The 12,898-nt window shown below is 33.2% G+C and overlaps 1 protein-coding gene across 2 annotated transcripts; it reads right to left on the bottom strand.

The window, feature by feature from the left end:
• Nucleotides 1-985: 985 nt before the first annotated feature.
• LOC119607924 (calcium release-activated calcium channel protein 1) lies at nt 986-10,732 on the bottom strand. Of its 2 annotated transcripts, XM_037962074.1 has the most exons (3): nt 9,672-10,729; nt 9,414-9,560; nt 986-1,927 (listed from the first exon to the last, which is right to left on the bottom strand). In XM_037962074.1, exons 1-3 carry the CDS (start codon nt 10,578-10,580, stop codon nt 1,385-1,387), a joined length of 1,599 nt encoding a protein of 532 aa, XP_037818002.1. In that variant the 5' UTR covers nt 10,581-10,729; the 3' UTR covers nt 986-1,384. The 2 variants fall into 2 exon arrangements, with proteins under 2 accessions (XP_037818002.1, XP_037818000.1); XM_037962072.1 differs by having other exon boundaries at nt 9,414-10,732.
• Nucleotides 10,733-12,898: the final 2,166 nt, after the last annotated feature.

Below are 12,898 nucleotides of genomic sequence, written 5' to 3'. Positions count from 1 at the left end.
CTTGTTAAAGTGCACATTTCAAGCTATATAACAAAACCAGCAACTTGGCAACCCTGGAAAACTAAATTTTTTAATTCCTTAAATCTTGCCTTATGCCATAAGCTCATTATTGCTGAAATCGGACAAATATTAGCCGAGTTATTACAGTTTACTGAAACCTTTAGAAATCCATGATTTTACCCTAGTAGCCTAACCTGGCAACCCTGGTAAATTAAATTTTCAGAAAGCTTAGATTGTCCTCTAACCGTATGGCTGAAATCGGATCTATTTTTCAAGAGTTATTGTAAATTAATTACTAAATTTAGTTTAACTCTTCAAACCTAGACAAATCCTTGATTTTAGCCCAGTTCCCTTACCTGGCAACCCTGGTAAATTAAATTTTCCGAAAGCTTAGATATTCCCCTAACCATAGCATCCATTTTTAGTTAAATCGGTTCACTGGTTTCCGAGATATAACCGTTTAAAACAATCCCGCATTTTTGGCGATTTGTGGCACTTGGCAACCCTGGATCGACATCCGATCAGCGCCATCTATTGAGCGACATGATTTTTTACATGCAAAACAAATTTTGGTCGACCAATAGATGGCGCTATTATTAGGCCGAAAAATGGCATTGCCAACATCGAAAAAATGCAAATTTCTTTAGCGGCATTGCCAGATCAAAATTTGCTAAATAATTGAATTTGTAACGTATTTTTGTGATTTAAATTGTATTTTAAGGCATTTTAGAGCTAAATAAAGGATTTTAAGCCGGTTTTGGGGATTTTTTGAAAGGGAATTGAAGAAAATTTTATATTTCAAAGGGTTTTGGAGGTTTTAAGTGCAAATAAAACACTTTTTTGTAATGAGTTTTTATGCATGTTTTTATTACTTTTATTAGGATCTTTTATAAAATTTAAGGATAAATATTGTATTTTCTGTTTTTATAACTTACCTAGTAAAGGAATTCTTATGGATAATAAATATTATTAATTTTTATACTTATTCGTTTCTAAATTTTATTTATTTCGAATTTTTTTTTTGCATTTTACTTTAGTATAAAATATATTTTGACAATATCACAATTGTACAGTAATTATGTTTTTTCATTTTAAAATTTAGTTACTTTAACTTTAAATTATAATCACTTAATTAATTATATGTCTTTTTCTTATAAAAGTTATTGTTTTTTTTGTTTAAAAACAAATATTATTGTGTTTTTTTTTCTTATTTTGTTTTAGCATAGAAAATTACATCTTAAATAAATTATAAAATAATTTAACCTAAAATAATATTAATTATTTATATATTTAGCTCAAATACTAACATAAATATAATTAAAATACAAATTCTCTAATTGGAAATAAGAGACAAAGAAAGAACAAATAAACCAAAAACAATAATTCAAACAATATCACCACTGGCACCATAATTCAAGCCATTACGATGACCACCCTGGTGATGATGATCTATATGATGATCCTGTTCCATTTGTTCCTTTAAGATTTCCAATTCACGTATGCCGGACACGGTTACCTCATACTTGTGGGTCATCAGTGAGCGATAGAAGTGTATGGCAAAAGCCAGGAATATTATTAAAACCGGTATAAGTACAATACATGCTGACCATGCCGCCGGTTGACTCAAATCATAGAATTTCACCCAACACAATATGGCAATTTCCAGCAGGAAAAGTATAAGTCCCAGTAAAGTTGAAAAGGCCCACGCAGTTTCTATATACCAGTGTAGACGTTCATGGGGTGATTCATGTACCAATGAGATGCTGTGCAAATTACAGACAGTCTCTATATTCGGCAGTATACAGGTACTGATCATCAAAGCCAACATATGAACAGCTACCAAGAGTGTAGTACAGATGGCAAAGGCAACCAACATGCCGGCTGGTACTTGGGTATCATTGTTTAATTGTACTTCTACCATGGCCACCTGAAAGTGACAACATGCCACAATTGCAAAAAAGAAAAGAAACATGAAAATAAAAAATCACATTAACTGAGATGAATGAAAGGTATCATTTTATTTTTAAATGATCTCTTAAATATATTATATTTGACATTTTTATTTAGTTATATATGTATTCGTTTTTATGCTTTCTCGTCTTGCATTTCTTTAAAAAACTTTTTCGTTTTGGCAATTGTTGAGGGTTTTCTTTAACAAATTATTTAGCAGGGCATTTAAGTGCATTTGAACTTATCTTTTCAAATACATAATGTAGCTAATTGAGTTTTTTAATGAAAATTTTCATTGACAATATATTGAGGGCCTTTATTCAAAACTATATATCTTACACAACACGATTTTTTTAGAATTTTTTAAATTTTCTATTCAATCATTCTTTTGGGACACCTACTATCTTTATACAATTAGTTTTAGTCTATAGTAGTCTAGTCTATAGTCTAGACTATATTCTAGTCTATAGTATAGTGTAGTCTATAGTCTAGTCTACTCTATAGTCTAGCCTATAGTCTATTCTATAGACTACTATAGACTACTTTATAGTCTATTTTATAGTCTACTCTATAGTCCACTCTACAGTCTACTCTATAGTCTAGTCCAACGGTTCCCAAATGGGGGTCCGCGGACCCCTAGTGGTCCGTAGTAAAATCCTAGGGGGTCCGCGAAGACGAACGAAAAAAACCATGAATAAACAATATTCTGCTTTTATATGTATGTACAAATATCTCCAATTTTTGTGCAATAATCCCAAATTTTTTGGTGACTTTTTGAATTTTATTTTTTTGGTTGTTTATCAGGAAGAAGCTAGGCCCTACAAATTTATTGTATAACTTTTATAAAGTAAAGTACTGCGTGATTTGTAATTTTTATTTCCTGTATATGTACTGAAATAATGGTTTTTATTTCAGACAAATAATACTCTGCCTTACAATTAAATTAGGGATACTGGTATTCCGGAGTATGAAGTTCAATTCAAAGACAAGCTTATTACAGATTTAAGTTTATCAAATTGTAAGCAAAAGTGTTCTCGTTTGAAAAGACTAAAATTATATATTTCCAAAACAGAGGTGACTCTTTATGCATCTCTTTATAAATATTCCAATCCGACGTGATACACAGGTTTTAACTTGATTTTGTCGACCAATACATATTATTAAATTAACATCAGAAAATCCATAGCGTTTCGTGTAAATATGTAGCCAAAAACCATGAAGTAAAATAATTCGTTGGTATTTTAAAATTCAAATTTAAGTTCCAAATTCACAGTACTTTAACAAAGAGTTCAAATCATATATTATGCGGATAACGCATTCCGCAACAACATAGAAGAAGTCCAACTTTCTTATATTATTTTCCCGAAAACTTAGCTCACTTACTCAGTTCACCCTTTGCAATCGCAACAAATTCTTGAAACGTGACTCCTTAAGCACATGTGACAATATTTGATAAAGAAACCTTTTCGCTACCTTGAAGAAAAATGAACATGAAAGATCTCACGATCATAAAATTAAACATCATGTTAACATATCAACAAAGAAGTCATTCTATCTTCAAAACATGCAATTGAAAACCTATCTGAAATATTATATATTCTCAATGTACGGGAATATTTTATAGATATGACATCTCTACATTTATTAGACCTAGGGATTAATGAACTAGGTCAATTTTCGCATGGACAATTATTTAGAACAATAAGATATCAAAATATGTATGGGGGTCCGCGAAATTAAATAAGTTCTTCAAGGGGTCCGCGAAGTAAATATCTGTGGGAACCGCTGGTCTAGTCTATAGTCTAGTCTATAGTCTAGTCTATAGTCTAGTCTATAGTCTAGTATATGTCTAGTCTATAGTCTATTCTATAGTCTAGTCTATAGTCTAGTCTATAGTCTAGTCTATAGTCTAGTCTATAGTCTAGTCTATAGTCTAGTCTATAGTCTAGTCGATAGTCTAGTCTATAGTCTAGTCTATAGTCTAGTCTATAGTCTAGTCTATAGTCTAGTCTATAGTCTAGTCTATAGTCTAGTCGATAGTCTAGTCTATAGTCTAGTCTATAGTCTAGTCTATAGTCTAGTCTATAGTCTAGTCTATAGTCTAGTATATAGTCTAGTCTATAGTCTATTCTATAGTCTAGTCTATAGTCTAGTCTATAGTCTAGTCTATAGTCTAGTCTATAGTCTAGTCTATAGTCTAGTCTATAGTCTAGTCTATAGTCTAGTCTATAGTCTAGTCTATAGTCTAGTCTATAGTCTAGTCTATAGTCTAGTCTATAGTCTAGTCTATAGTCTAGTCTATAGTCTAGTCTATAGTCTAGTCTATAGTCTAGTCTATAGTCTAGTCTATAGTCTAGTCTATAGTCTAGTCTATAGTCTAGTCTATAGTCTAGTCTATAGTCTAGTCTATAGTCTAGTCTATAGTCTAGTCTATAGTCTAGTCTATAGTCTAGTCTATAGTCTAGTCTATAGTCTAGTCTATAGTCTAGTCTATAGTCTAGTCTATAGTCTAGTCTATAGTCTAGTCTATAGTCTAGTCTATAGTCTAGTCTATAGTCTAGTCTATATTCTAGTCTATACTCTAGTCTATAGTCTAGTCTATAGTCTAGTCTATAGTCTAGTCTATAGTCTAGTCTATAGTCTAGTCTATAGTCTAGTCTATAGTCTAGTCTATAGTCTAGTCTATAGTCTAGTCTATAGTCTAGTCTATAGTCTAGTCTATAGTCTAGTCTATAGTCTAGTCTATAGTGTAGTCTATAGGCTAGTCTATAGTCTAGTCTATAGTCTAGACTATAGTCCAGTCTATAGTCTAGTCTATAGTCTAGTCTTTAGTCTAGTCTATAGTCTAGTCTATAGTCTAGTCTATAATCTAGTCTATAGTCTAGTCTATTGTTTAGTCTACAGTCTATAATCTAGTCTATAGTCAAGTCATACGTTGCAAAATCACATTTTGAATTTACTTATAACTGGTGTAAGTATAATATTGTTTGGCAATGTCCGACTAACGTTTTTACTTGTTTTAGATATTTCCAATTTCAAAAGAATTTTCTTGTTACATTAAAATTTTTGGCAAATTTAATTCTATAAATAACAAAAAAGAAAATCAAGTTTTCTTAAATTACAATATCGATGTAAATCGTGTTGTGAAAAAAATTTTTCTTTTAACCTTGAACTACTATGTACCAGAAATGTATAGAATACTTTAATCATCATTAATTTAGTGTAGTCATCTAGTCCGTCATTCATTCATGTTTTACATGAAACCACTTAAAATTGTATTGACATATTTTCAACATTTTGCCATTATCTTTAGCCGATATTTTTAGCATAAATTTTTTATTAGCATCATTGCGCTCGTCCGTCTGTTTGTTTCGTCGTCACTTTGCTGTTCTTTTTTAGCCAGTGTGTAAATTATTGTATTTTTCATCAGTTCGGAATAAAATTCATATACAATTTATCGTTTTATATGCGAAAATTATAATGTCGGGATTTTTATTTGTATTTGCTTTTCATTATTTCGTTAACATGCTTTTGTTTTGTCAAAAATTTACATTTAGTATATAATTCGTCAATTTCCTCGTGATTAAAATCGTCTTTTTTGTGTGTATTTCTTCTGTATTTCTGATTTCCTGTGTCGTTTTTTCTTAAATATTTTATTTGATTTTTTCTACTTGTTGTTTAAAATTGTATTTTGTATTTTATTTACCCAGCAAATACTTCAGACAACAGATAGTAGAAGTAATATCTTCAAAATTTTACAATTTTCAATAGGAAAGGTCTTTGGAGTTCGGGAATTATGTAAATTTTTTGGAATTTACCTGGAATCCTCATTTAATAAGGACTGGAAGTCGCAATCACTTTGAAATTAGCAAAAGAATTACTTTTACTCCACATAAAGCTTAACATTTTTCGCTGGGTTAATAATTTTTTTATAAAAAGTCACAGCGTTATAAAATTTTACAATAGCTTGTTAATCATTTAATGAACTTTATGTATAAAATACAACAAACCGAAAAATATGTTATATTTTCACTGGTAGATAAATAGGTGTAATGTAAAATTTTGTAAACATTAAAAGGTTCATTATTATAATTATTTACTCAACCATTTAAAAATTTGTTAATCAGTTTTATTGAATTTACGCTTCTACGATTAAATATTTAACTAAGAGTTTAAAAATAAATAAAATAAATACACTAAATTAACAATAATGTAGCAATTTAATGTTAATGCTAATTTAAAACAAAATTTTTACTGTCAAATTTTAATTATAGCAACACAATTAAACGTATATATCAAAAGAATATGATTTGGAATATTAGATTATAATTAAAGTGACTTTCGCGCGGTATAAAAGCTTTATTTAAAAAAATGGGCGGATTAGCTTTAGAGGGCGTGACATCTGCCATATAAACTAAATGTAAAATCAGTTATCGAAGTGAGTAATATACATAGAGTTCTCATTTTGCGCAAAAAACACACCTATTTTTGGAAACTATTCGCCCTAGATTTATTCCAATTGATTACTATATGTCATAGCTTTTGCAGATTTTGATAAAAGTCATATAGACTGTTCTATAGTCAAGACTATAGACTTTTCTATAGTCAAGACTATAGACTGTTCTATAGTCAAGACTATAGACTGTTCTATAGTCAAGACTATAGACTGTTCTATAGTCAAGACTATAGACTGTTCTATAGTCAAGACTATAGACTGTTCTATAGTCAAGACTATAGACTGTTCTATAGTCAAGACTATAGACTGTTCTATAGTCAAGACTATAGACTGTTCTATAGTCAAGACTATAGACTGTTCTATAGTCAAGACTATAGACTGTTCTATAGTCAAGACTATAGACTGTTCTATAGTCAAGACTATAGACTGTTCTATAGTCACGACTATAGACTGTTCTATAGTCAAGACTATAGACTGTTCTATAGTCAAGACTATAGACTGTTTTATAGTCAAGACTATAGACTGTTCTATAGTCAAGACTATAGACTGTTCTATAGTCAAGACTATAGACTGTTCTATAGTCAAGACTATAAACTGTTCTATAGTCAAGACTATAGACTGTTCTATAGTCAAGACTATAGACTGTTCTATAGTCAAGACTATAAACTGTTCTATAGTCAAGACTATAGACTGTTCTATAGTCAAGACTATAGACTGTTCTATAGTCAAGACTATAGACTGTTCTATAGTCAAGACTATAGACTGTTCTATAGTCAAGACTATAACTGTTCTATAGTCAAGACTATAGACTGTTCTATAGTCAAGACTATAGACTGTTCTATAGTCAAGACTATAGACTGTTCATAGTCAAGACTATAGACTGTTCATAGTCAAGACTATAGACTGTTCTATAGTCATGTCCTACTGACCTAACCATTCCAGTACGTAGAAATTGTTTTGTTTAATATATTTATGAATACATCCAGTCGAAGTAGTACAATTTTTAGGCCTGAACATTAATGTAGAACCTTCCAACTAGATTATTGTATAGTTTTAGCTGTTGCAACAACAACCTTTAGTATTTTCCATATTAAGAAATATGCAACAGTTACGATAGCAGTCTAGGCCATACCACACTCTTCTAGAACATCCTGCAGTCCACCATGCCCATCAACTTGAAGAGATGGATTGTAAATTATCTGAGTGGCCGTCAGTCGTTCGTTGAGTTCCGGCGTCCTACCCTCCCCCCCCTATTGTTTAACCTCTCTAAACTCCCCACACCTCCACAAGGTGTGGAATATGCGGACGACTGTACTATTATGGCAACGGACCAAAACGTTGATGAGTTATGCGATCGAGTGAATGGTTATCTCGGAGAAATACACAACTTCTTCACTGGACGTAACCTGAAACTATCACCAACGAAGTCTTCAGCTACACTTTTCACCACCTGGACGAAGGAGGTAAACTTGAGGCGTCGTAGTCGATGGAAAACAAATACCGCCTATGAACCAACCAAAGATTTTGGGGGTCACCTTTGACAGCCTGTTTACTTCCTCAGCTCATGCCACTGCAATTACGCACAGATTGCGAAGTAGAAACAAGGTCCTCAAAGCGCTAGCCGGCAGCACTTGGGAATGGTCAAAGAAACCTTGTTGGCTACCTATAAAATAATTGACCGGTCAGTGGTCAATTATGCTGCAGTGGAGAAATATTCAAAGCTGCCAAAATTCTGCCCTACGGACTGTAACGGGCTGCATGCAAATAACTTCAGAGCACTATCTACACGAGGAAACGAAGGTTCTCCCAGTCAAGGAACATAATGTCATGCTGACTAAACAGTTCCTCCTGGGAAGTCACCGGAGGAGTCATCCCAACATTAACATCACACAGTTGGATGCTCCCCCGATGCATGTCAGGAAGGAACTTCGTGTATACGAAGAGAGCATACGAAATTATGTTCAGGATCCCTTAGATCGAAATTCGTATACTGTAGCTTTGAACGACATTCATAGAGACGCCATTAATACCGCGGTTTCAGGTTACCGCATGAATGTCGTTGTTGGAGGTCGCCCACCGCCCATAGCAGAAATAGAGGAAAACAAGAGTTGCTCTGGCACAACTTAGATCGGGATGAAGCAACAGGCTCAACGCCTACTGGTCCCGCATAGACCGTGCCGTCCCTAATATAAGCCCAGCTTGTGGACAGGGTCCCCATGATACCCACCATATATTCAACTTTCCAGCCCACCCTACTTCACTTAGCCCAATGGATTTATGGACTAATCCTATTGAAGTAGCCCAATTTCTTGGCTTGGACCTAAATACAGAACTCCCGGATTAAAAATTGTATAGTTTAAGCTGTTACAACAACAACAACATAGCAGTCTAGGTGTGTTTCTTTGGATCTAATATAGTTTGCTGACTCCAATTGTTTTAGTTTCCTAAATATACGAAATTTAGTATTGAACGCATTTGGGAGGTGACACGCCCACTACTGCAAGTTCACACATTACTTCCCAAATGTTCATATGGCTGCAGGTGAAAAATTTTAGGATTCTAGCTCTATTATTTTCCCCGATATACAAATTTATAGTATTTTTTCATAAATATCTTAAATATTCATATTCATATAGTAAAATTTGTGGCCTCTAGCTATATTACTTTCACGTAAGTAATTAATTTATATGGGAGGAACTTGCCGACTTCGTACAAATCCACAAATAAACATACAGACATTAACTTATATATAAATAGTATATAGATGAAAGTACATAATCCAATTTGAGGACTTTTTTGAATCTTTTGTCAAATTTCATTTTGAAGATTCGAACAATATGAACACTATCAAAACTTTGAAGACTATAGATACTTTCACATCTTTTTTGTTTATCTTTTAGAAAAACTATGCCAAAAATGTAAATATAGCACTTAACACTCGACACACATTATAAAATAAATTTTCACTTAAATAATAAATAAAAAAAAAAAGGAAATTAGTACTCACCATGGCAAAACCAGACAATAGGGCTGATGTCTTGCTGGAGGCTTTCAGTTTGGCACGACTTAACTGTAGTTTACGCCACGACAAGTAGCTGGGCGAATGTAGATCCTCACCAGATTGTGACATACTGCTGCTGTTTTGACGACGAGGCTGGAAACGAGAAAATTGGGTAAATGAACGTAAAGTATTAAAGGGATTCGGAGGCGGTATTGGCGGAAGCTGTGTGTTTAGCAAAGAAGCAGAAGGCGGCGGTGTGCCTACCAAACTAGATAATGGTGCTGTAATCGAGGACAAAGTAGGAGCAGCCGTATAACGTTTTGAGTTCAAATAACGTGAACTGCCGAAATTCTTTTGTGACAATAAACCTGAACTTTGATGGGGATTATTGAAACGCACGGGACGACACGAATCACAAAGTTTAAATTCGTGTGAATGATACGAAGTGTTGGAGGGTGGCGGCTGCTGTTGATGTTGCAAATGATTGAGGTGCAGTTGATGTTGGTGTTGCTGTTGCTGATTATTGTCCAAGAAATTCAATAGAGATGCTTGTGAAAGCGGAGGTGTCGATAGAGAGCGGGTATATTGTTGTTGTTGCTGTTGATTATTATGTACTGGATTTACTGTTCTAGCAGGAGACAGTGACTGTCTCGATGAAGCTGGCAAAATTGAGGCTGTTAGTGTCGATGTTGAGCCTGTTCGGGCTGTTAAGGGCACTGTTGCGTCGTCACTAATTATATGTTCTTCTTCAGTTGTGTGTTCATCCTCCGTAGACGATGGTGCCGCCAGACAATCGAGTACATTCTGATTTAAAAGTAGACTATTTTCGGTGAGATTTATTTGCGATGATGAATACCTTAGATTTGCAAACATTTTGCCACCAACATTAATATCTCGATTTAATGGTAACGAAACTGATGCTGTGGACGATGGTGTGGACGACGACGACAACGCTGATGTTTTTATAAAATCTTCTGCTTGATGATAGAACTGTGGCGATGGTTCATGTTCTGTATTTTGCTGCTTTTGATTTATGTTATGTTGATGATGATTCTTTTCTCCTCGTCGTGGTCTACGTGGTTCCCTCAGTGGTGGTGGCAAGGGTGCTGGTACTGTTGCTTTTTGTTGCAGTTGGCTTTGGTTAATTTGTTGTTGTAGATTTATAGGCAACATTGCGTTTTTATTAAAATTATTTGTTTTTGTTTTTTAAAAATGTTTATTATTATTTATATATTATAGTTGTTACAGAAAACGACACACACTCTCACTGTAATCTATTAATGAGTATGTTGAAATTTTATAAGTTGTTTTTCTTTAATTCTTTCAACAAACTGAAGAAGAAAAAAATCTATTCGTTTTCATTTTTTGGTTGTTGTTTGAGGAAAAATACTAATAGAAACAGTGTTGATTACAAAAATAGTTCAATTATATTTAAACTATGTGATCTTATTGTCAAATTGGGTCATCAATGCCAATTTTCTCTCTCCCTCTTTCTCTTTTACATATTTTATGAAGTGTAAAAGAAATACTCACCCCTAGGGTTCTATAAATCGACTTTCGAATAATCGAACAATCGACTTTTTGTCGAAAAAAGTCGAAAAGTCGAAGTCGACTATTTTGTTCCAAAAAAGTCGATGTGAATACAAGTCGAAAAAAGTCTAAAAGTCGAAAAGTCTGAAAGTCGATAAGTCGATAAGTCGAAAAAAGTCGAATAAAGTCGAAAAAAGTCGAAAAGTCGTAAAAAGTCGAAAAGTCGGAAAAAGTCGAAAAAAGTCGGAAAAAGTCGAAAAGTCGAAAAATCGAAAATTGTAGAAACAAGTCAAAAATTTAAAAAAAGTGGAAAAAAAATCAAAAACTCTAAAATAGTCGGAAAAACTCGAAAAAAGTAAAAAATAGTCGGAAAAAAGTAGAAAGATCGAAAATAGTCAAAAAGTCGAAAAAATCGAAAAAAGTCGGAAAAAGTCGGAAAAAGTCGAAAAAAGTCGAAAAAAGTCGAAAAGTCAAAAAAAAAAGTCGAAAAAAGTCGAAAAGTCGACTATTTATAAAATACTTATAGTCGAAAAGTCTAAAAGTCGACTTTTATTTAAATGAAAAAAGTCGAAAAGTCGAAAAATCGACTTTTCATAAAATGCAAAAAGTCGACTTTTAACTAAATGAAAAAAGTCGAGAAGTCGACTTTTCGTTTCAACTCTAGAACCCTACTCACCCCTATCGTCAATAGAAGTGACATTTTTGTTCAATTGAAATTTTCATGCCCTATAGTGAACTTGTTGTGAACAATTCATTCACAATAGTTGATTTTGTATGCAACAGCTGTTCAATGTTTACAAAATTCCATCAACAAATTTCACAAACAGGACAAAAAAGTTAGTGAACGAAAAAAGTGAAAAAAGGGAACATATTTCACGTGAAATGTTGATTGGCGATAGGGGTGACTTAGTAGCTTCTAAGAACTAGTGCACCGATCGTGTTCTGTGGATAGTTCCCCGATGAACATTGCTGCAGACATTTGATATAAACATTATACACAGAAAAAATATTTCATAACTGGAATGAAAACACTTTCATTCAGTTTAAGAAATGTTCATAAATAGTATGATATTGCACATGACAGTTTTTATTACTTACTTTCTATGTTTTTTTTTTTTTTTTTTTTTTTTTTTTTTTTTTTGCTATGAAAATATCGAGTTTTGGTCCAAAAATGCGTACTCTACTTCCTAAAATTGAATAAAGTGCTGCTGAAACACCGGTTGCTCACTGGTGATTATGTTCTATAGGTTTCAACGTGTGAATGAAGTGAAGATTTTGACACGGAAAAAAGTTTAAGAACAAGAATTTGAGGCATTGCTCCCCGTAGATTGCTGTCAAACTCAACAAAAGATTGTAAAATCAATGGGAGTTACTTAAGCTGTAACGTTAGTGAACACCATGATTCATCCAAAAGCAGGAGAATCGGGTAACATACAAACTGAAGCCGAAATGCTGCTTAAATGCAATAACAGAAAATAATTTTTGCATCGAATCATTAATTGTGATAAAAATGGATCCATTACGATAACCCCAAGCGTTTGAGATCGTATGAAAACTGCTGCCAACCTGTCGAATCGACATCAAAGCCAAATATCCATGAAGCTAATGTAATGAATGGTCAGTATTTGGTGGGACCAAAATACATTTACCTATTAAGAGCTGATGAAATCTAACCAGACCATCAAAGGAAACCTGTGTCAAATGTATTTGATTCGTTTGAGGCAAGCATTGTCTCGAAAACACCCAGATATTCTATCATGCCAACGATCGACCACATGATGTTATACCTGTTCAAAAATATTTAGAAAGATGTAGTGGAGGAAGTTTTGCCTTAACGGCCTTATAGATCAGACTTTTTGGTGTCCGATTATTGTTTGTTTAGATCGATCAAGTACACTCTCTATGGAATACGCTTCACTTTAGAACATACTATTCGAAATTGGCTTTATTTCTTTTTGGCC

Source organism: Lucilia sericata, unplaced genomic scaffold (assembly GCF_015586225.1).
Source record: "Lucilia sericata isolate MDLA Ls3-8-SP2 unplaced genomic scaffold, ASM1558622v1 Contig000761F_arrow, whole genome shotgun sequence".
Classification (NCBI taxonomy): Eukaryota; Metazoa; Arthropoda; class Insecta; order Diptera; family Calliphoridae; genus Lucilia; species Lucilia sericata.
Note: the sequence above shows the minus strand (reverse complement) of the source record. Positions and strands in the feature narration are given on the sequence as shown.

Excerpts from the sequence above, each read along its gene's own strand:
- LOC119607924 (XM_037962072.1), bottom strand. The coding sequence starts at position 10,580 with ATGTTGCCTATAAATCTACAACAACAAATTAACCAAAGCCAACTGCAA. Across the intron at positions 1,928-9,413 it reads TATTGTCTGGTTTTGCCATG|GTGGCCATGGTAGAAGTACA; the intron begins GTGAGTACTAAT and ends TGTCACTTTCAG.